General features: G+C 40.4%; 1 protein-coding gene across 4 annotated transcripts in view; it reads right to left on the reverse strand.

The window, feature by feature from the left end:
• Positions 1 to 24,589, reverse strand: part of clstn1 (calsyntenin 1) — a 37,921-nt gene that overhangs the window by 3,854 nt on the left and 9,478 nt on the right. Inside the window, exons 2-18 of one of the 4 annotated variants that reach the window (XM_071475928.1) lie at positions 18,992 to 19,114; positions 16,487 to 16,516; positions 14,707 to 14,902; positions 13,491 to 13,699; positions 12,512 to 12,661; positions 12,039 to 12,224; positions 11,651 to 11,899; positions 9,409 to 9,530; positions 9,087 to 9,249; positions 8,622 to 8,672; positions 7,398 to 7,555; positions 6,805 to 6,953; positions 5,836 to 6,080; positions 4,278 to 4,448; positions 3,785 to 3,930; positions 3,526 to 3,661; positions 2,636 to 2,820 (exon numbers count right to left, since the gene is read on the reverse strand). In XM_071475928.1, the coding sequence (XP_071332029.1) occupies positions 2,636 to 2,820; positions 3,526 to 3,661; positions 3,785 to 3,930; positions 4,278 to 4,448; positions 5,836 to 6,080; positions 6,805 to 6,953; positions 7,398 to 7,555; positions 8,622 to 8,672; positions 9,087 to 9,249; positions 9,409 to 9,530; positions 11,651 to 11,899; positions 12,039 to 12,224; positions 12,512 to 12,661; positions 13,491 to 13,699; positions 14,707 to 14,902; positions 16,487 to 16,516; positions 18,992 to 19,114 (2,669 nt within the window). The remainder of the gene's footprint in view (positions 1 to 2,635; positions 2,821 to 3,525; positions 3,662 to 3,784; positions 3,931 to 4,277; positions 4,449 to 5,835; positions 6,081 to 6,804; positions 6,954 to 7,397; positions 7,556 to 8,621; positions 8,673 to 9,086; positions 9,250 to 9,408; positions 9,531 to 11,650; positions 11,900 to 12,038; positions 12,225 to 12,511; positions 12,662 to 13,490; positions 13,700 to 14,706; positions 14,903 to 16,486; positions 16,517 to 18,991; positions 19,115 to 24,589) is intronic. The other 3 variants (XM_071475929.1, XM_071475930.1, XM_071475931.1) reach the window with 3 other exon arrangements.

A 24,589-nucleotide genomic window follows, 5' to 3' on the forward strand; every position in this document is an offset into this window, starting at 1 on the left:
AAATAATCCATTTTTATGGACAGAAAACCCAAATGGACTGTATAAAAGAACTGCTACAAGCGTGCAGTTTATCCTGATCAAATGTTTTTTCTCACCTTCCAGCTTTTCCCAAGTAAATTGCCAATCTAAATGTGTCATGTGTGAACAGGCAACACAATTTTCATTATCCATATTTACAAAATCAATGTCTGTTTTTTAATCTTCGTAAACAAAGTATTGTGCAGTTCTTAGTTTAAAAAAAAAAAAAAAAAAAAAAAAGACACGAGAAAACAAAACAGGACTCACTTCCTATCATCTAGACAGCACATTGAACAAATCAGATTTTCTTTTTTCAGACTGACACAAGGTCCAGTTTCAACAGTAACTGGTAAAAAACCAGATCTCAGTCGGGCACATAAGATAAATTATACATAAAATAATCCTCAGTGCTATGATCATAATCTATCATCCCAAATGTACATGTTGTTCTACACAGATGATATATGACATATATTTGTCATATTGTCATATTGTTATTTATATATACCCCCTGCAGTTCGCCTACAGAGCCAACAGGTCTGTAGACGACGCTGTCAACATAGCTCTCCACTTCATCCTCCAGCACCTGGACTCCTCAGGGACCTATGCCAGGATCCTGTTTGTGGACTTCAGCTCTGCCTTCAACACCATCATCCCGGCTCTGCTGCAGGACAAGCTCTCCCAGCTGAGCGTGCCTGACTCCACCTGCAGGTGGATCACCGACTTCCTGTCTGACAGGAGGCAGCACGTGAAGCTAGGAAAGCACGTGTCTGACTCCCAGACCATCAGCACTGGATCCCCGCAAGGCTGCGTTCTTTCTCCTCTGCTCTTCTCCCTGTACACCAACACCTGCACCTCCAGCCATCAGTCTGTCAAGCTCCTGAAGTTTGCAGACGACACCACTCTCATTGGACTCATCTCTGATGGCGATGAGTCTGCCTACAGGTGGGAGACTGAGCGTCTGGTGACCTGGTGCAGGCAGAACAACCTAGAGCTAAACGCTCTGAAGACAGTGGAAATGATAGTGGACTTCAGGAAGAGCCCAGCCCCACCCACCCCCATCACCCTGTGTGACTCCCCCGTGGCCACCGTGGAGCATTTCCGCTTCTTGGGAACCACCATCACACAGGATCTCAAATGGGAGCTAAACATCAGCTCCCTCATCAAAAAAGCTCAGCAGAGGATGTATTTCCTGAGGCAGTTGAAGAAGTTCAACCTGCCAAGGACTATGATGGTGAACTTCTACACCTCCATCATTGAGTCCATCCTCACCTCCTCCATCACCATCTGGTACGCTGCTGCCACGGAGAGGGACAATAACAGACTGCAGCGTATCATCCACTCTGCTGAGAAGGTGATTGGCTGCAATCTTCCGTCCCTCCAGGACCTGTACGCCTCAAGGACTCTGAGGCGTGCAGGGAAGATTGTAGCTGACTCCTCCCACCCTGGACACAAACTCTTTGAGACACTCCCCTCTGGCAGGAGGCTGCGGTCCTTCAGGACCAAAACCTCTCGCCACAAAAATAGCTTCTTCCCATCTGCTATTAGCCTCATCAACAAGGCTAGAGAGCCCCACTGTTGCTGATCAATTGCACCAATCACCAGAAAAAATTCCTTGTATGTGAAAACATACTTGGCAATAAAACTGATTCTGATTCTGATTCTGATATCGATATTATAGTAGTTATATAGTAGTATAGTAATTTTGATTTAGTGATGATGATTTCAACCATATGGCCCTTCCCTAATGGTTGCTCCCAGTGGCAATGAAGCATGACTGTTTACAATTTTAGCTTCAATACCTGGACATCATGTACCAACATGTCAGTTAACTGCAGCACACTCACTCAACTGGTTTGGATGATACCAAAAGGACAAGAGAAACAAAAGACCTAACTCTGAATACAGCTTCATGGTTTGCTCACTGACCACTGTTCAAGGCAGAAATATTTTAATTTCACCACTGTTCATCATCATCAAATCCAATACTCACTTACTCTTTTATGCGCTTATGCTCTTTTCTACTTCTCTAACTTTGTGATTTGTGCAACGACAGACGTTAGCAGTTGTACATACTACATGACTCAAAGCAGTTTAATTAAAAAGATTTTAGTTTGGTAAAGAAGCTAGGAGCTGTGTCACTGTGATTCAAATTATAAATCAAATTAGTTGCAAGCGCTCTCAATAATTCAAAAAGATATAAATCCACTGTACAAATGTTTATAGCCAGCCCACAAACTGACTCATTAATCAGAAAATTTCACTTTGGACTTTTAAAAGCTTTCTTGGCTGTGTCACAAAATATGTTCAAAATCTCAAAGACACCAACTGGTTGCACTAAAATAATCAAAATAGGATTATTTTATTTCAATTAGCGATGTGAAACTTCACAAATATCTACATCAAAGTCTCCCCCACACCATCCCCACAGCACTGCCAATCACGAGAGCTCAGATAAAACTAGGGCACAGTCGCAACATCACCCAGAAGAACATTAGCAGGTGAAAAGCTGTCTGAGCTGCAACACGACCACATTTTGATGAGCGGTGAAATTCTGACACCTCTCCACTAGTTAATCACTGCTTGCAGACAAATAGGCGGAGGTGTGTTTTTTTACCTCCATGGGGTTGACGGTGATGGTGAGAGCTGAGTCGTCCCAGTCCATCTCGTTCTCCTTGCCGTTCTCCTGGTCTCTCATGGTCCGCTGGTGTGCAGCTCGGATGCGGAACACACCCAGGATGATCATAAACACCAGGAAGCTAACACACACCACAATGACAATGGTGGCAGCGCTGGGAACCACTGTGAGGAAGAAAATGTACAAACAAACACAAAATGACTTAGGTTTGATGTAAACTAGGCAAACACTGACACATTCACACATGAAAACACTGTCACAGCTTGAGGTGGAGAGACACAGCTTCCATGTCTGTCTGAGGGCATTTCCAGGGCTTCAGTTTTATGTTGTGCCAGCACCCGGTGTTAATATAAGGCTCTTAGTAAACTGAAGATAAATGCTTTCGGCAGCTCTAGGTGTCTTTCTTTAAATAGGTTTGCTTGTCTCTTGCCAACCTGCTCCACTTTGCCCCATATTAGCAGGAAAGGGCCTCTCTTGTGCAGTGGCAGGCTTAGTGAGTCTGACATCTCAGAAGATTACTGAAGCCAGGAAATAGAGGGTTGTGCTCAGAGCACCACCCATATGATGTCACATATAGCACTGAAGTGTGGTCCCTAAACTTTTCAGTGTTTAATACGCGCCCTACTTCACATTAATAGATTGTAATCCTTCTGCAGTAATGCCTGCCATATCAGAGGCCAAATATTTTTCTACTGCACAACAATTAAGCAGATTACTGTTTGATTATGATGTTCGGTATTAACTTTAACAGATATGTAAGAAGGGAGTATGCTATTTTACCGTCTTAGTCGATGAGAAGGACACAGAAAAAACATTCTGTGTTGTATTTGAACACTAACATTTCATGTCAGGCTTCTATTTTGCAGTACCTGAGGCCTGGTGAGCATTGACCAGGTTGTGACCGGACAGATCCACAGAGGCATGATGGACGGGGTTAATGAAATTGGGCTGCATCATGGCATTGTTAGCATGCTCCACAGGATTGGCTGTGTGGATCACATTCACCTAGAGAGAATAAAGACAGAAACACACACATGAATGTTTTAGTAACATGAGGGCATGACTTGCAATCTGATGTTTTGAATGCATCACTGTTATGTAACGTAACTAACACATGGTCGGTCATACCTCAACCTTGAAGTCATTGCTGATGTAGCGACCGTTGAGCTCAGAGCAGACCAATTTGAATTTCCTGTCAAAGAGAGCCTCGGTGTGCCAGTTCTTGTAACGGATGAGGTGCAGGACCTGCTCATAGTTGGCCATGGTGTTCACACCTGGAACACGGAGAGAGGAGCTTGTGTCAAAAAGATATCACCAAATCACCAGAATATGTCTCCCTATTAGAGGAAAGCTTAGTAATGTTGTGGAAGACAAATGTGGGATTTTAACATGATTTAAAAATACATCCATAACATGGACTTCTACACTGACAGTAGTTTTGATTTAAGTAACCGACCTCGAATCACTGTGATTCACTGTGACAGTTTGAAAGCCTAAAGTTCAAATGCCTACACACATCCAGTATAGATGATAACATTTTTTTTTTGGTTTATTTCTGCAGTCTCAGCATTACACAGATTCCAAAGCATTTCCTTTCTATGTGCTACTCTGTTGCCTGTACCGGTGATGACGAGGCCCAGGTTAGAAGAGCTCATTTCCAGGCCACGCTGCTGCAGCTGGGACATGTCCACCTCCAGGCTCTCATGTTCGCCGTCCAGCTCGTCTCCCACCACAGTCACTTCGCATGTGTCCAGGTTGTGCATGATCTCCTCTGAAACCACTGTCTCTTGAACTGAACAAACAATAGAGAAAAATATTATGACAATGATGAGTTGTAGGGCTCCACACAAATGTATGATTGTCCACTATTATGTGCATGTTTGCTGCTAGTGTTCATTCTCAAGTGTTAACACACTAACACAGGAAATGTATAAAAGATGACACAGTTTACACAGTGCTGTCTCAAGACTCAAATTTTTCCCCGTTCTTGTGAAATTACCAGTTGGCTGCACTTTACAAGTGCAAAGACAAGTTACCAAGTTGTTCAATTATAAGTTAGATCAGAGGGGAAAAAGTGAACTCTCTTATTTTAGAGATCAGTGAAGGGAGAAACTCTGCAAAAAGTTTGAGGGTAGTGGTGGAAGATGAAGAATAGATAAGAGACAGCAAGATGAGTGAGCATCCTGATCATAATCATTAGAGGTGCAGGGCAAATAGTACAGCCCAATCTGAGCTGCTCTGACTTCCATTCTCCATACTTCAAATACAAACAGGCTCAGATACTGTGTTATAATACCACATATACACATAGTCATAGCTGCCCTTCATCATGAACCCCTGCAAGCTGACAACAGTGTTGTGAACAGCCAATACGTTCCATGTTTAGTGATAAAAAGCAGCACAGTGTTAATTTATTTATGTCTAATAATAGTTAGCGCTTACTTTTAAGAACAGAGGTGTAAGACATGAAGAGCGGCCCAGAAATGCACATACAAATGAAAGGTATTTTAACATGACTATATTTTAAAAGCCCAGCTGAGGCAGCCTGTCTTCTCCATTTTGCTTATGAAACAAATTAATATTTCATGCACATAAAGTTTGCACCTTTTGACTTCTATTGGGTGATTCTTAATCATCTACTGTGACATCTCTTGCATGCTGGTTGCGTAAGGCGCGGCACGGTAATGCAGGTAATAGCAACAGATCTCTGTAAGCCCTTTTGTCCCATATGGCCTGCTTGTTCACCACAGGACATCATATCACCCTGTATCTGTGTTAACCTCAGTGCACGTTTATTGTCTCTCTGCCTCTTAGCTCAAATACAGGCCTAACAGATGGCGCGGCTGGTCAACCAACCCCTCCCATAAAGTAGTAAACAACTTAACTCTTTTCTCGCTCCCTCCCTCTTGCTCTGTCTGTCCAATCCCTTCGTCCTCCAGACATAATCCTCTGCAGCTACTCTATGTCACACAGCTATCAACTGTACATTCACTGTGTTCAAAAGTAAGATGACATATGTGGCAGTTTTAAAGTGGAAAGTCATCTTATATAACTCAGGGGATGAGCAGGTTATTAAGTGAACACCACAAACAATCCACTGAAAATGGGTTAGCTACATCTACAGATTGCGTTTAACATTACCAAGGCTTACTTAGGCATCCTGTGTGCATTTCTCTTACCTGTGGGGTCATCATCAGCTCCTTCTGCGGCTTCAGACTCTGCATCGGCCTCCACCTCGCGGGTGATGGTGCTCACAATGCGTAGCTCAGGGAACAGTGTCACACCTTCCTGGCTTTCAAATTCGGCAGCGCTGCGAGCAAAGTGGTCAATGCCGCTCAGGCTGATCTTGGGTTCTTCAGGCTGCAGTACCATCACATAACCCTCAGCATCTGGCACCGTTACACAGGACTCCTCATTGAAGCACCTGGGGGAAGATTTGAGTTTGAATACCTGGACACCCCAATGTTTTTTTTTTTTTTTTGATGATGAAGTTGCTGGTTCTCCCTTTAGGCAGGGTAATTAGGAAAAGCTATAACAATGAGATGGACTGTTACAGACTAATAACAAACATAATAACTAATGGCACCACCATTTGGAAAGTTGCCCCCGCAGTAGAAGTTGTAGGTATAAGCAAACTTTGTCATTTGGTCTAATTGCTCAGTCTACCCACCAACACTCAGTTTGTATGCAAACAATAAGGAAAATTATACTGCAACACTAACTGGAATTTATCTTTAGGCTCAGCAAAAACCCGAGAGTCATAATACATTCTTTATCATACATCATCAGTAAATGTTTAATGGTTTGTTACTCACATTTCACTCTCTGAACACATCGAAGAGATGTAGAAAACAAAAAAGTGCAGAATCATACAGCTCTTCAGTCTGTCATTCTTCAACACCAAAACATCTCATGTTTATTCTCTTTGAGAAGGAAATCAGATAAAACTCCTGACCTCTGTTTTACTTAAACAAACCATCCTTAGATTTGAAGGAGAAAGACGAACCCTCTCTGAATGTCTATTAGGCAGAAATGACCTGTCTCGTGAACGCTGGGTTGCTGCTGACTGACAGGTGAGGTTACATAGGAGAGACCGGGCAGAGAAGATGATAACAGGCGGTGAAGTATTTTTGGCCTCTGCTACTTACTTGACGGTAGTGGAGATGCGAAGGTGCCTTATGCCAGGAGTTGGGAACTGGCGGGAGTTCAAGTAGGAGATGTGCTGCATGACCTTGTCAAAGGCATCAATGTCGTCACCCTCCACAGTCAGAGAGGACTGGTTGGGGTTGAACTCCACCTGAGAGAAGAAAACAAGGTGACAGATTGTGTCATTTGAGGCAATAAAACAATGCAAAAATGTATTAGAATCAGGGTGATAGTAAAGCACCAAGCCTTGAACCTGACACTATTATTTCTATTAAGTGTTCAATCTTTAGCCAATATATGTTGATTTCATGATATTTTTTAAAAACTTAATGTAAGCATGCCATTTCACTGAGCTGTGGATACTAACTTTGGGGTTGGGGTCCTCAAAATGACTGACAAGAGAGAATAATTTATTATTTTTGATTTTTTGTTTCTGAAAGGAGTTGACAGTAGACTTTCCCCTTGAAGGGTCTCAAGCCTAAAAGGTTGGGAGCCAGCAAAGTTAGACCATCTTCTTGATGCACAAATACACTCAGATCCAGCCTGACTAAGGCCAAGCGTGTTTTGTTTCTCTAACACATGTTGCCCTCCTTACCTTGACAGCAGAAGCTACCTCCTCAGGCAGCTGCACATCCAGGCCCTCCTTGCAGGTGTACAAACAGTCGATCACCTTCTTGTTCTCCAGTTTGCCAGAGCGGATCATCAGCCCCGCTAGGTTACCCCGGAAAAACTGAGCCATTCGAGCGTTTCCACCTGGATACATCAGGATTGAGATGCGGAAAAGAAAACAGTAACATACACATGAAGAAGCAGTTACTCAAGTGTACATTCCTCAGACTTCACCTTTTCTGGGCTGGCGGTTCAAGCATGCCCTCTCAATGTGCAAAGCTGGTGTGAATGGCGTACATGCAAGTTAGTATGTGTGCCCTTACAAGGCCTGAGGCCCAGAGAGCTAGACAGAAGAGTCATGGATGAGCTTATACAAGCCGTAGACACATGCAACATCTGCATTAACAGGATGAACTGCTGCCTTACTGTGGAAAAAAAAATGGCATCAACAGAAAAAAAGGAAAGTCAAAGAAGGGATTATCTAAGATAGTAATGAAATTAATCCTCCTTAGTCACCTTGTGCTATTATGGAATCATCTTTAGGGCTGCAAAAAATACTCAATACACAAAAATGATCTGAAATTTGGAGCCTTGAAATTTCATTATAACCGAGGGTTCATGTGAGGTGCATCAGCCCTGTCGAATCAGAGGTGAAACAATCGCACTGTGTCTTCCTGCTAGACCATAACGAGAATAAATCTGCACCACTGCAGAGTCAGAAACAAACCTGGTCTTCCACATCTCAAGGTCACATAGTGTGTGTGCTGCTGTAGCTGTGTTATTTGATATGGAGATGCTACTGCTTCTGACCCCAAGGTCGTACTCTGAAAGAAGAGCCTGCAAATCCAAAATGCTGCTGCCAGGTCAGAGTTTTGTGCTCATTATCTGTCTATTTCTGTTCTGCTTCTATATCAGGTTGTTGTGGAAAACAACTGCCTGGCTGTTGTAGTGATAGGGGTGTATAAATGGAGGATGTAGAAAATGCAAAAAAAAAAAAGAAAAGAAAGAAAATAATGATCAAGCAGCATAAAAAAAGACCTGTGTCATTCATTCTGTATCATGCTGCAAATGGTTATGAAAAAAGAAATCTTTCTGCATCTAGAATGTGTAAGAACCATTCTAGTTGAAATGGTATGAGGATGCAGTTAGCGTGGTGGGACATTGTGGACACATGGACATATCTGAGGAGTAAGGGAAAGACTTGAGCAACCTGAGGTGGGCTCAGAGACTGTCTCAGTGTCATTGTCATGTCCTGAGTTGTCTGTAAAGGACAAAAACAAGAGAGCAGGGAGAGACAGGGAGGAAGATTGAGGCTCTGCAGGAGATTCAGATGCTACATACAAGGTCATGGTGCATTATTTGAGAATCTAAGAGAGTTAATACTGTCTGACAATAAAATAACATGCACACTATATTTTCCACAAGTTCTTATCAAAGAGAATAATAGATTACCAAGCAGCATTGTGGTATCTTTTTGCCATTTAACAAAAATAATAGAACAGATGCAGAGGATCAGTCTTAAGTAACAGGGATTCAAATGTTTTTTTTTTGTTTTTTTTTTACAGTCAATCTGTGATTCCAACTTATTCAGAAATAAAAACTTTCTGTCAAACAAGAGAATTATGACTCATTCAATTTTACAGCTTTCCTCAGAAAAATGTCTTTAAGAGGTTACCTTGCCAGCAGGCACCAATAGTGAGCTGAGTTTCAATCTTGGAAGGATGCAGTGGGTAGTCCTCTGTAACCAGGAAGGGCTCAAAGGTAGTCCCATCCACAAACAAAGACACGGTGGGGAACTCCACATTCAGGACATAGTGATGCCACTCTTTGTCACACACCTGAGGACAACACAACAGATATGATCGAAGATGAAAAGCTGAAATCCAAACTGTGAAAGTTATACCGTGCACTTAAACTAGCTACATTCTTTAATATCATATTGTCACAGACTATCATTGTCTCAGCTTGGACAAAGTTTGGCAGCAGGGGTGGCTGACCTGGTCCAGTTTCCAATGAAACTCGGCTGGTTTGTAGTTCTCGGCCTCGGATGGATCCTGACGGAGGAGAAGGATCAGTCTGCAGTTGTGGACATAGAGTGAGTAGTGGTGTCTGTTCATTTCTGCAGAGGAGAAGACGACAGCGGAGATCAGGATATGAAAATATTTGGCAGATAAGTGGTGGCAATTTATGACCAAGTGCCCCAACACAAAACTGAAAAGATGACACTTTAAGATTCAGCCGCTGAATTTTTAAAGGCCACAATAAGCAAAAGAAAAAAACAACTAGCACACAGGAAGATAATAGAAGGAAAATTCTTAAATCTTATGTAAGCTATAGTATGAATTTTTTGTCATATTTACTTCTAATGACTACAGGAGGTCAGTAAATTACATGTAAGCGCTGTAATTTACAAGCTGAAGGTCATAACTATGTGCTTGATGATTAAAAAACAATAATCCCATTTTGAATGTTTAACTACTAGGATTTGTCATCAGCTCATGATGATTACACAAATTCCTGCTCTTATGATTTACAGCATGCCTTAACAGGCTCTCACAGAGGCAGAGAAAAGGCCTCTGAAAACAGTTCTACAACGAACTCCTTTTACCATATGTCTTGCTCTCTAACCTGGAAATGCAGCCATAGCATGTTTTCTTGGAGGATGCCATCAAAAACAACAGCATTCAAGAAGTATCCCATCATAGTAGCACATTTAATCTATGCACCAAACACAAATCCTTGAAATTCTTGAGAAGATTCAAAGATTTACAGTGATTTTCTCAAAATGTATCAACAGGCAAAGTCTATTAGAAACATTTCCAATAGGTTTTATCATGTGACATCATGCGCCTGATTAGAGAACATCAGCCCATAGGTCTAGATAATTTAAATGAACTATGAAATTAACTCCTTATCAGACCTTAAAGGTTGTGTCTTTAGGTAAAAAAAAAAGTATTCTGGACTCTACTTTGGGAAAATTACAATATATTATCCATATTAAGGCACAGACATGACTCAATCTACATCTATACACTGAGTAAACACATTGCTAAAGCAAAATTAACTGGAGTCTAGTATGAGACATTTAATCAATTACTCAAATATTAATGAGTAGTTTTCGTTTAAAAACAAACCATTTGCTCCTTCACAAACATTAAGATTTGTCTGCTTGGTTTTTTCATAACAGTAATATTTAAGTGGCTGGTCAGACTAATTAAGAAACACCCTGGTGAATTATGATGTGCATTTCAGTGAACAATCAATGTAAAAAATAACTAACAGATTAATTTGAAAGTGAACGTGATTTTTTTCTCCCCTTCACATTGATTCTTCAAAATGACATGTCCATGCCTCACACTTAAGTTTTTCAAATGCATTTTCATTATTAAAAACTAAAGACTAAAATGTAGAAGACATGAACAGTGTGACACATTCACAGTTCTGTGAAGCATACGCTGCAGTGAATGGAGGTCATGAATGGTGCTGAGATCATGGGTATGGGAGCTTCCTGTCCTGGACGTAGCCATTCTGATGTAATCCTTCTTATATAAGCAGTCGGACAGAAGCTGATGAACTGCGCCTCCCCCTCACTGGCCATAGCACCAACTTTACAGTCAATAAGATCAAGGAGCTTGTGACCACACGTAAAATTCACAACGAGTGACAAAAATGGAAAGGTCAACAAGCTCAGCAGAGGTGATATATAAAAAATGTGTTTGAAATGTGTTAACCAGCTGAGCACCAACACTGATTATAGCCTGAAGTTACGTTTTTAGTAGATATATAACATATTTTCAGACACCATATGTGCACCATATGTGCAGCGATAATGAGACATCAAAAGATTTTAACAGAGATTTTGATTCCTTCGATTGACACTAGATATTTTCAGATAATTGAGTGTGCGTCTGGTCCATACAATATTTCATGGAACAAGTTTAATGTATTTTTTCAGAATTTTTTGACTGTTTAAGCATAAAGTATATTCACAAAGAAGTTCATAGTTTGACATTAACATGAAAAAAATGTTTCTAAACTGTACACGCCTTTTATTTAGCAATTTTTAAACATATTACTGATGTAAACACCCTTTATCAGCATGACATAACTTTTAAAGCAGGTGTCACATAGCAATAGTCTTTCCATTAGAAGACATGCCAATCAATGCGTTTTCATGTGTTTTTACAGTTGACCACCTGTAAACTAAATTGAACAGTCCAGTTGTTGCTACAATGTTACCTGTCTTGTCAGAGTTGCAGAGGATGGTCTCCTTCTCATGGGCCCCAGGGCCATGTCTCATCCATACAGAGATGGTGAAGGGGTCCTTCAGGCTGGTGCTCACCATGCCATCAGGGACCTTAATGGCCTGGGTACCATTGAACTCAAACACTTGGTCGCTGTCATGTCCGTTATCAGTGGGCAGCCCGACCGTCCAGTTGGCAGAGCTACTGGGTGCAGGAAGGAGCTCCACGGTGCCAGAGCTGGCTCCTAGGGGAAAAAAAACACAAAAAAAAACAATCAAAGAGGACAGAAGGAATTACATATCACATTGGGCGTTTGGCCTTATCAATAAAGAAGTCTAATTCTACTAATGATAATTATCATTCCCGGTGGAGCAGTTACTTACCGCACAGTTTGTGCAGCGACTTCTCAGAGTAAGTGTCACGGTCGCAGCCCTTCCCAATATGGTTGGTCTCCAGTTCAATACTGGCTTGGATGGAGGTGATTGGCTCATCACAAGTCTCCAGGTGCATGCTGGGGAAAAGGGCCAGGCTACCTGTGCCAGGCTCGTATTCAATCCTCTTATTGAAGCCTGAAAGAGGAAGAGAAAAGGGAGAGAGTGAAAAGATGTTCTTCAGCACAGCACACACAACAGATGAGAAGTCAATACATGGACTGTCAATGGTTATTACTCATTAAGAAGTAATTCAGTTCTTTCAAAAATGAGAAACGGCCTTATGGCTTAAAGGAGTTAAATAACCTTTTTGACAATGGCAGTCTGTGTGGACTCTGCATCGCTGGATTTCTTTTGTTCGACACAGAGACACACCTAACCAGTGATGGTTGGGAACTACAGCGAGTAGAGGAGAGCTTTGATACCTTGCCAGCTGGGTTTGCAGGTGGGTTTGACACTGATCTTGACCAGCACGTCCTCAGAGGCACGGTTCTTTCCACAGTCGTAGGCAGTTACAGTCAGCTTATACATGCGCTCTTTGCCGTAGCTCAGTTTCTCTGTGTTCTTGATAAAGCCTGAGCAAAGCAGGAACAAAACAAGAGTTTAAGTGCCTGGTCCGCTCTTTGTTTAATTTCAAAGCTGCAGCTGTGCAAGAAATGTCAGTGAAATAAAAAATGATTTAGGCAACAGGTTTAAAAACCTTTTCAGGTGATAAGCCACAAACCAAAACTTTCTTTTTTGTACATGTAACAGCCAAACAGAAATCACAAAAAGCCCAGGGGTGATTCACTGTCAAGCTGAACTAAAAGCATATTATATTGATTGACATCTCGTAGGGCGACATCCTAATATTTTGACTTGCATCTTTTTCATTGACATGCTATACTAAGAGTTCATTACCAAGCGAATGTGGTTACAGAATCTGATTAGTATTCAAGTTACTAAAAGAAAATTATGGAATTTGCTTCACTAAAATCAGATGTTTTTTTTTTTTAATTTCCACCTCAAACACTGATTATCTGTCACAGCTGAACACTGTCGCCAACATTATGTATCTCCACACTGATTGTTCTCACATTATTACCTGTTCATATTTCCTTTTTGTCAGGTCCAGCATCATAACAGCTCAGCCTGGATATCTGATGTCTTTTTTCTCTGCATCTTTTAATTTTGTTTTACCAGACACAAATAAATAATCCTACAGCTGGACACAAATGACTAACAAACCTGAGTGACATTTGAAGGAGACTGTCGCCAACAAGCTGCAGTGAATTCTAAATGACAGTCTTGTGGCACCGTTGTTTACACAGATCAATAGACAATCTGATGTGTGTCAATAAAGTCATGGCTCTTAGGCATGTGCTGCAGCTTTTTCCAACAAGGCTGCTACATGAACGCACTTACCATCTTTGTCGATGGTGAATGGCACATCAGGGGTGACGATCTCATAGTTGCAGATTTGGCTAAACTGGAAGGAGCAGTCGGCGTCCACTGCCTCCACCTTCAGGATGCTGTCGTACTTCTTCCCCTCGATAACGGTGGCTTTGTATGACTTCTCCTTGAACACTGGTGAATATTCGTTGATGTCGTTCACTTGGATGTGGACAGTGGCCCTGATAGGGACAAATTCAAGTTAGGACACTGTCAGTTGAGGATGTTCAAAGACATACTAAGTAACATTTTTAACCAAAGGTAAATATTCTATTGTCATGCTCCATGATGATTTTGATACAGTGAAAAAATATATGACCAGGATTGTTTCTATGATGATCCCTGGTGAATGGATAGGTATGGTGGCTTTCATACCTGTAGTTTGGTTCAGTTGGTCATTTCATATTCACACTGACTCATTAATGGTAGCAACAGAAGAGCAAAGTCATATGGACTGACAGGAAACTGTCAGTCTATACTTTAGCTTGGGTGCCTCCCATTTCTCTTGATCATCTTTGAGATGTTTCCATTTCTTGGTTGGAGTCCACTTGAGGTAAGTATAATTAACTGGACACAACACTTAGCTGTGAGGTGATGCTGTGAATTGGTTATCCTTCTGGAACTTTCTCCAGCTCTAGGAAGAGTCCTGGCTGTTCCAAACTTCTTCCATTTAAAAATTGTGGAGGCCACTGTGCTTTTTTTTCAATCCTTCCCCATACTGGACACAATCCTGTCTCTGAGCTCTGCAGGCAATTCCTTCAAGCTCATGGCTCAGTTTTTGCTCTGATATGTATTGTTACCTGTGAGACTTTATATATATAGAGAGAGAAGTGTGTGGCTTTCCAAATCATGTCCAATCAATTGAATTTACCACAGGTGGATTCCAGCCTGGGTGTAGAACATCTGAAAGATGATCAAGAGAAATGGGAGGCACTTGAGCTAAATTTCAACTGTCAAGCCAAGTGTCTCAATACTTATGTCAATGTGATATTTCAGCTTTTCCTTTTTAATAAATTAGCAAACATTTCTAAAATTCTGTTTTCACTTTGTCATTATGGAGTATTGAGTGTAGACTGACGGGGACAAAAACTTTTTTTTTTTTTTGATTTCAGCAGAAAGCTGTGTGAAAAAAAAATTGAAGGGGTTAGAAGACTTTCTGGAAACACTGTATGAACAGAGGTTGACTCACTTGTGGGATTTCTTCATGTTGGCACCATCAGGACCCTCTCCACAGTCGTAGGCTTGGATGGTGAAAGTGTGCTCCTTCTGCAGCTCACAGTCCAGCTTGTCCTTGGCCCGGATGACCCCCTCGCCAGTGGACTTGTCCAGGACCACTGCCTCGAAGGGGACATTCTGCCCATGGATCCTGAAGCCGCAAATCTCACCTGAACACGTCAAGAGTCAATAGAGAGTTTGCTCAGAATAACTGAGAACAGGTGTGGAATTCTATTGTTCTAGGGAACAATTATGAACAAGCAAAGAAACCATAAATTCACGCAAAAAAAGAAAAAAAAAGATCAGCCACAATTTTTGGGAGCCAGGGAGTTGTAGATTGGGGTGGGTGGTGTCTGTGGAGGAAGCCCAAAAGCACTGTCATATGGGTGAGTAGTTTGGGGGAGAGGGTACTGGGGTTGGGAGAGGGTGTGGGACATTTAATATCAGTAGACGAGTGTCTTTTCCAAGCCACTTGAAAACATTGCATCCAGTCATGCAGGCAGAAACCGAAAAGATGTGGACAGGCATTTCACAGGAGTACTTAAGATATTATAAATCAAAGTCATGAAACCAAGACCAAAAAGTAAGTACACAGAGAACAGTATTTGAAGTGAAGATCATTTATCTCTGCAATGAATAAAAATTACAACTTATCTTATGGGAGAAAAAAATTAATATAAATAAAAGAAATAAAAGCAAAATTAAAATTCTTAACAATAGAGAGCATTGTGATAACGGGATCCAGCACCAATTCAGCCATCAAAACCCCAAAAAGTCTGTGAAAGAAAAAAAAATCTCAGACAACACCTCCAATATAATATATATATTTTTCATAATTAAAAGAAGTCTTCCTGTGTAATTTTGCCTCTCAACCAAAGCTACTGCAAAATGAATCCAAATAAAAATCATAAAATCATAGAGAACTAAACTGGTACAATAACTTTAATCAAACAAAAAGTACTGGATGAGAACTGGGGTTAGAAATATCAACTTGCTTGACATCCACATCAAATGACAACTGCAGCCATGCTAATGGTAGAGATTAGTGGTGGAGAATTAACTCAAGAGATCCACTGAGGCAAAGATGCAACAACAGAAACTTTTCAGCAGAGAGAGTTTGCATTAGTTAACAATCTCAGCAGCTTTCATTTGAAGATTTAAATGTCAGAAAAATCCACAGGAGTCACTCTACCGGCATAGATGTGATGGGTCACAGAGAGGCACAGCAAACATGGTTGGTGCCTTTAAAACGTTCAGTTTCCGAACTTTCATCATTTTTAAATACCAATTTCATTGTCAATTTCTGCTCCAATTGCCAAGAGTGTTGTGAGGTTATGGAATCATCTTATGTGTCCTTTTAGATTATTTGTTTTATTAAATTATCTTAAATTTGGCTTTTCCTTCCATTGTCTTTAACTGAAAGGATTGCATTGACAGCAAAGTGACTGAGAACTCCTGTTTTAAGCAGCTTTCTGTTTCCTGGTGACAGCTGAAAAACTGTTAGGGTCTGCAAACTGCAATGGATGTCTCATGCACAGATATTTCTAAGTACAGTCAGCCCCACATCACACTTTTCATCCAGCTGTTGGAAGTCCAAAATATTCAGGGTGAGAAAAACGTAAAGTTGAGAAAACCAAATGGGGAGATTACAGAGCATGGCGGGAGTTTCTATGTAAACGTGTGGATGCTGTTTTTGCGTTAGTGGGTTAATAGTAACAACTAAGCACAAGGCAGAAGAAAGAGCCCAAGATCACCTTCTTCAGTGAGGGTCACCTCAAAACTCTCTACAAGGAAGGGAGAAAAGATAAATCCAGATCAGTTAAAAGAAGAGTTAGAAGCTCAGAGAAAACACAGGAGGACAGGAAGGAAACATACTCTTGCTATAAGCTTACAGAACCTTCTGCCAGTTGAAAGAAAGGAGGGATTAAAACATGTAGTCTTTGAAACAGAAAGAGTCTGACCTTTAACAAGTGCATCTTACACCTGAAAATATCACACTTATGCTTTCTGGAAACTAGTTCATATTTTGATTAATTCACTTTGTCTGATAATAATTTAAAATACATACTTTAGGATGAGAAAAGGAAATCTTTGGAGTACAGATGAATTGAATGGTGAATGAAGTCCTTTTCTGCTTGGCTGTTTGTTTTAAAGCCCTGTCAGGGCCTCCAGTGGGATGGACCTGGTCATTTTGTTTTCACCTACTAAACAATTAGAGATGGATTTCACATTAGGGGCTGCTGTCCGGGGCCAGTCATGCTGTGGGAGCTGTGGGCCTCCGTGTTCACCAGAGCTCTAATGACCAGCTCACACTAGGGCTTTAGGAATTCCTCAGCTTTTCACTGGTAACACGGGCCTCTCAGCTCAGGTCGAGTCAGCCAGCACAGTAATTGTAACACATTGATTTTACAGTCTTGACCTGCAGTAGTCATTTAACTGCTGGCACCACAGAAATACAATGAATGATGATCTGAGAATATTTACATCCTATGCTGCATATTCAGTGACATCCTATGAACCAACTTGTAGGACCTGTGTTGCAGGAATAAGGGTATCTACCTCTCTCACCTTGTCTATTATTCCTCTATGAATCAAATAACCCCGATCTGGTGTTGAAATCCTTCTGCTTTGTGCTCCTCTTTTAGTTCAGAGCACAGTCATCCATGAACACTGAGCTCATTTTCAAGTTTGCAAGGGCTTTGGGTTTCAACTATTTCAGCTCCAATTACCCTGACTGAACTCATCTCGCAGACATGCACAAAACCCACAGTATATCACGCTTATACACACAAACAAATATAGTGGCTCCTGGTTCATGCTGTGCTTTCACCTATTCACACTGATCTGACTTAAGAGCTTGTGATTGGGCTTTGGGATGGCCTCTGGGTTAGCTTTACAGTGAACCCTGCTTGTTGGCACAGATGGACCAACTTGAAGGAGGCTGGCACGGCAGTACTGGTCGCCCCTGCTGCCACGTGAGGCCAGATTGCTCGCTGTCTCCTGAGTTCACAGGGACACACAGTCCATTTGTACAAGTCCTGCTCATCAAAAAGGGAGCCCCCACCGAAAGAAGAGGGACAACCAAGCTCTGCATTCAACACTAATTTACTGTGAAAGGAGCCAAACATCATGCAAAGAATGGGAATATTATTGAAGTCCCCGCCCTTCAGAAATGATGGGCCTCTTGCTGAAGTTGTCCATCTTAAAAGGCTGTGCAGAGGCTCTCACGAGCCACCACATTTTGCACAACTTTGTGAAGAATATTGCATTTGGCATCCTCTCTGTCAGGCACGTGGATGTTAAAGCCTCACTTGCTAAATCAAGAGAAGTAATCTGAGATAAAAATGGTCATATCAAGTGGAGTGAGAGCGCTGAGTGTGAAGAGAGTAGCAGACAAAAGATCACAACACTCATGTGACATGAAATGGTGGGAAACCATTTCCAATTCTGTGGTGCTTTGAATCCCGACCAAAGTCAATCCCGATGTGATTAGAAAGCCCCAGAGCTAATACTGCCTTGGTACATAAGCACACTAATTGTGCCTCTCCACTGAGAGGAAAGAAAAACATGAAAGAGTATTTTGATCTGAATATCAAAAGGGCCAGTCTGGTGGATATGGAAGCCAGCTGTATGTCAGTGTGACGGGCCTGTCATAAAAATGAAATGTGCAGAATGCCATCAGGTCACACAAGTCTGCTACCAGAAGTACATGAAATAATTTAATACTGAGCCAAGTTATGTCCTCCTGCACTTCTGAGCCAGCGATTATTTAAGCACACATATTATGTCAAATATAACCTATATCACAGAAATAATGAGAGCTATAGATAATAAAACACTCAGAAGAGAGACCTTCATGTATCAACCATGACATACTCCTGATTTCAAAGCATTATGCTGAGACTAGATTTAAAGTTGTACTTCCATGTTAAAGTAAGTTTTTTAAAGAATAACATTTTAATTATTAATTAATTAAATATAATAATTGGTTCATTTTATAAATAATCCATTAGCAAACAGCTTGCATGTCTTTAAATATACACATCAATGAAATTAAAATGCCTATGAAACTCACATTATTCATACATGAGCAGATTTTCTCCACCCTTCATATGTTTCATGATCTCAAAGCTTTAATGGTACAGAGTAATAAGGGTGTTTTCTCCTTTATTTAGTGTGAAATGAGGGAGTAATTCCAATTTAAGTGAAGCTGAGGTAGTAAAGGAACAGCAGCAGCAGCATTAATCCTCCTCTCTCACCTGCATAGCGTAGAGGAGCATCCTTGTCCAGTGCAATTAGAGGGGGGTCCAGAAGTACTTTGTCATCGTTTTCCGTTACGATCCCATGGTACGTCGTCTCAATCCATGGTTTGTGCTTATTGACTATGAGAAACAGAGAGAGAAAATATGAGTCTCCAATATAAACAAAACATATATACATACATACATACATACACACACACACACACACACACGCAATACTAATAATTTCTGTCATCAGACGACATGTGATGTATACATATATACACATACATACATACATACATACACACACATCGTTTTTTCCTGTGCTTTTGATAATCAGATTTCATCTGTGTTTTCTCAAATCACTAGTTTGGCTTTTATCTTTCCTTCCAATGCAGCTTAAGTACATTTTTAATGAGGATATGGATGCTTTAAATATTATTTCTAGAGGCACCACACATAATGACGGAACCCTAAATGTTGTAAAAGCATCACTTGCATCCATGAGCCATGGATGACCAAGAATGTACAGGGTTAGAGGGAGCTAGCTCAGCTGGTTTAGTGGGATGAAAAGCCTGTACTACACATCATTCCCCATCTTCAATCTGCAATGTTCTGATATTGTATTGTTCAGTTTAGCCAAAATGAAAACAAATTCTCTCCAGATGATTTTTGATAACGCTGCAGTAATTTACCAGGAACAGCAATTATAATCCATATCAGTTAACGGGTTTTGACAGTGGCATCATAGGGATGATAAAGGCTCTGGCTATGACTTTCAGGATGGTTTGTGGTGCAATAGTTGGGCCGTTTACAGCTTTGTGTGCTAGTCGGCCTGGGAAGCGTCCCAGCTGCAGACAGCACTTGGTTGTAGCTGGCGGCTGCAGAAAAAGCTGCAGTGAGTGACATATTTGGGCTGGCTTAGAAAACAGCATTGACGCAGGGGAGATGCAGCTCTCTTACAGCCAATATGTGCTCACTCCAGAGGAAGAGGGGAGGATGGCATTCCTGTGCTACTGATCTGCAAAGGTGATGCTAACTCTGGCTGACAGCACCGTGTAAGGGGCAGGCACTATTGGAGAGGTAACCAGACCAGGCACATTTCCTAAGGACAAGACAGTAACACAAAAACCAAGTATGTCATTTGTGTAATTCTTTGCCTGTATTTTGGAATGATGGTTGTAGTTCAGGCACAATATCATATAAAGTTAGTTAGGGCTGCAGACTGCAACCATTACATAATATTTTTGCGCAAGACCTATTTACAGGCTGTACTACATGTTTTTACTGTTTGATCACACTGATTGAGTGAAGTCTTTGAAGTGTTCTATCACTGGTTTCTTGAGGGAAAATAGGCAATATTTTAAATATTTTGTAATTATCTGCTTTGTCTCTCCTCTCTGCCCTTACCTTAACCCCACTGTCCTTATTCAGAAGGTCAATTTCACTGTAAACGGTCTGAAAAAATGAATGTGGCGAGGTCTTCTATTGAAGTTACTCCATGCTAAATATGAACTGCTGCATTAGCCTAAACAATCTCCAGCGGGAAATCATCGACCAAATGTAATGTAGGAAGGGTTGAGGTTGCACTTTGGAGCTTCATAAATAAAAGACAGCTTGGTTTGATATGATGGGGCCCATTGTTTTATCATTTGACTAAAAGCACTCATCAGCAAAACCAACTTATTTATGCCACATGTATTTCAGTAGGAACTTGCATGAAGCACTTGGATTATAAGACAGGCAGCTGCACCTTTAGGTATTGCTGTTCAAGAACTTGTTACGTTATATTTCTTTATCCTGAGTAAATACACAAAGACACTGACACAGTTTATAAGATACAAAAACTATGCCAATAAATTAAATCTGAGTTATTTGCAATCTTTTAAAATTTTTAGTTTTGTCAGACAGGGCACTGAGTTCACCAGTAATGGCAAACAGGCAGTTATTCAAATATGTACTTAGCCTTAATTTATCATTAGTACCACTATGCAATAATTATTCAATGTAGTAAACTTTCATTCAGTTGTCTAGCATAGTTAAATTATTATCAAGTTTTTTTGGTAAGTTTTGATTACTCATTTCATTACACACTGAAGCAAATCCTCCAGCCCACGTTTATCCAATTAACGGTGCACAATGACATATTCTGAGCGCAATATTCATCTCAACAGGCAACATTATTTCAATCAACAGTGGACTAATTACTGTGTCGCTGTTGCAAAATGCTGGTGCTGTTCAAGTATCTGCTGAGGCTGCCAAACATAAATATTGCTGACCCAAAAAAAAGCTCAAGTCACACAGTACATTCAGAATTAATGTCAGTAAAACAATTTATCATCAGTCTTTACAATTAAATCCTAATATATTTTGCATAGTGAAATTAAATCCACAGTTGTTTAATGCTGTAAAAAGACTCAAAATCACACACTGATCATCTGTCTAACAGGAAGATGCATGATGTTCATTAATTTCTATTATTATATTATGAGAGTCCAACAATAACCAGATCTACAAAAGAATAAATCAAGGATGGGGAGGTTTTCAGACGGCTTTCAACGTCAGTCTGCTAAACCCAATTTCAGCAAAGCAAATTAGTTGCGTTGTGTGTCATTACGTGCTTTAGTGTAATTCTCAGTGATTACACGATCAATGACAATTAATTAAAAGCTACTTGCACAGGATTGGTTGGATGTGGGGCATCACAAAGAAGAATCTAACTAATTTTTTCCTGTGAGAGATGTTTGTTTAGACATATGTTCAGACATGCTTTCAAAATTTGTCAACACACAAAGTAAACATCCCTTTATGTTATATGACTGAAAAACAACATTAATAACGGCTGAAATATATTTGCTTGTTTTAGCAGGGAATAAACATAATGTTCACTCATACATTATTACCTATGGTTTCACCGATGTCTGTTTATTTGTCAGCAGGATTACGAAAAAAGTACCGAACTGATTTGCAATAACCTTGGTGGAGGATGAGGCATGGGCCAGAGACGAACCCATTACATTTTGGGGCAGATCTGAATCATTTATTATGAATAAGATTTTTTTTCTTTGAAGTCTGGTGTATGTGTATGAGATCTGCATTCTCTGAGTGCTCTTTTGGTTACATTAAGTATTTTTGGAGCGTTTTCATGCCTTTCTTATAACTTTGACAGTAGAGAGATGACAGGTGATGAGGTAAGAGAAAAATATGAAACAACATGCAACAAAGGTTCTCAGCCAGACTTGAACCAGGGACTTTTTGGTTGGGGCTTTAAATCACAAAAAAGGTATGTTGTTATGATAGATTGGCAATGGCACATCTACTGCGTGGATAGAGTGCATTATGTGTAAATCTAGTTGATGTTGTAAAAATCATTCAGAACTACAAGAGGCAAAAAGAGCATGAGTGCAACATTGAATCAAATTTTGTTTTAAGAGGGGGCTTTGCCAAAATTAAAAACTTTTCATTTAACTAATTAAACATACACACAACACACAAAGCACAACTGGTTAAAGCTTGTCCTGCACATGCAGTGCTTATGTGAGCGAGTTGCTGTGTTTGCCGGTAATTTGGAATTGATCAAGCCTGATAAATCGCCTTTGCTGAGCGTCTCGTGACCTGAAGTGAAGTGGATGTCTTTAGACAGATCGCCAGGCCAGACTACTACAATAATCTGCTTTAGTTTCCACAGAGTCACAGTTCTTGTTAGCCAGGTCACATGTGGGCTTCACATTTGTCCATGAGTCTTTGAAGGCCTTAAGCACTGAGGTGCACTGTACTAGGGCCAGCACTGAATGGTACAACATCAAGCAGCATTCTTAAAGCTCCTGAAGGTTAAGGCAAAAATATTTCAGTCTAATCCTGACCAATAAAAACAGATCAATTATCAAAGAGGGCTGTCTGATTGTGTCCTTTCTGGGCTGGTCCAATTTAATGTTTTAATCTAGCATGTCTATATTGACCAATGGGCCTTAAAAACAAATATGAAAATAGTTAACTTTAGAAAGTGTATTTTCATCTACTGTTAAAAAAAAAAAAGCACATCAACTAAAACCCTATTGACACAAGTAAAACTAAATGTGTTATTTTGGTAATCGGACAACTCTGCAACAGCCAATCAATTCTGTTAGCAAAGTCTAACAGAAGAGACTAATTTCAAACAATGCTTTGAGATTGACAGCACATATCAACTTGAACAAGAGGTAACGCAGATATGCTCACAGATGGCAAACTGTGAAGCAGAAAAATGTGACACAGGTTAAGTGTAACTATGAGGGCATGAGATACAGATGTGGGAGGCCTTTGACCAATTCTAAAGCAAACTGCACTACTGCTGTGCATCAATAAAAGCCCTTTTCACTCACACACACCTCCCATGAAAAGAAATCTAAAGCACGATTTTATTTAAAGCGTAAAATTCTCACATACATTGTGTGAAATTGCCAACAAGGCCCTTTTGACAAGATAGCTTCATCACCCCCCTGCAGGCCTGCAGTCAATGGGAAGGACATTTGTTGTTCTGTGACTTGTTTGGCAGAGAATATTTGACAAAGAGCAACAAAAACATGATTTGCACAAATGCTGACACCATTATTCTTAGAAAATGGGTGATTTATTACATACTCTATGTACTACCTATAAGATGATTTCTACACTTATAAAAGGAAAGACTTTGTATTGGAAGGGGGGGACTAGTTTGTTTCTTTCAGGAGGGGCGGCTTTAGGATTTAGGATGGAATGAGATTAGAAAGGGGCTTTGAAAAGATGCAGTCTGACGGGGGCCAGCTGCTGCAGCAGTGAGGATGTTTAGCATGCAAGACTGCCATTTTCTTAATTCAACTAAATACGGAAACCAACTAATGCAATAAATACTCACTATTGGTCTAATTATAACCTGCAGACTACCTCACGTCAAAGCAGATAATGCAAGAGGAAGCTGTGACTCTTTCTAATGAATAATCAATGTTAAACTGACCAAGAAGCCTCTGACATACAGCAGATGATGCTTAAGAAGTGTGTGCTGCATCAACTGTAAATTAACATAACCTTCTAATAACAATCTGGTAAAATAATAGGCCTGATCCAAATGTGCCCCATGTTGATTAATCCCAGAAAAAAAAAAAAATCACTGTCCTAAATCCTGATATTTTCAAGATAAGTGGATCACAACAATGTGCATAAATTTTACCAACCAAGTAAAAAATGCATGTTCAACTGTCTGGAGAATACTACCTTCTCAGCATACTTTAAAGTTAATGGCAGGAAGAGAAAAATAATTATGTAAGAATCTGCCCTATGAATCTGCCTCTCTGACACTGACTATATCTGTATATTAAATATAACTGCTGAAAAGAAAAAAGAAACAGCTGGGACACTTTTCAGTCACTCTGCCATTACGAGATGCCTTTAGGTATAAACAGTGAGGATGGTGGCTCGTTAATCTCATTTAATGGGTCTTTTTTGGGTTGGCTGCAGACAGATTGGAGAAAGGTGAACAGAGAGATGTAGAAAAGTAAAAAGAAATGATAAAAACCAGGCATCTGCAAAAAAATTGGAGCATCGCACACACACATGCATACATTGTGGGGCTAAGGTTGAGGAGAAAAGTGGGATCAC

The sequence above is a fragment of the Trachinotus anak genome, unplaced genomic scaffold, assembly GCF_046630095.1.
Source record: "Trachinotus anak isolate AG129_WGS33_773 ecotype Australia unplaced genomic scaffold, CSIRO_AGI_Tana_v1 ptg000004l, whole genome shotgun sequence".
NCBI lineage: Eukaryota > Metazoa > Chordata > Actinopteri > Carangiformes > Carangidae > Trachinotus > Trachinotus anak.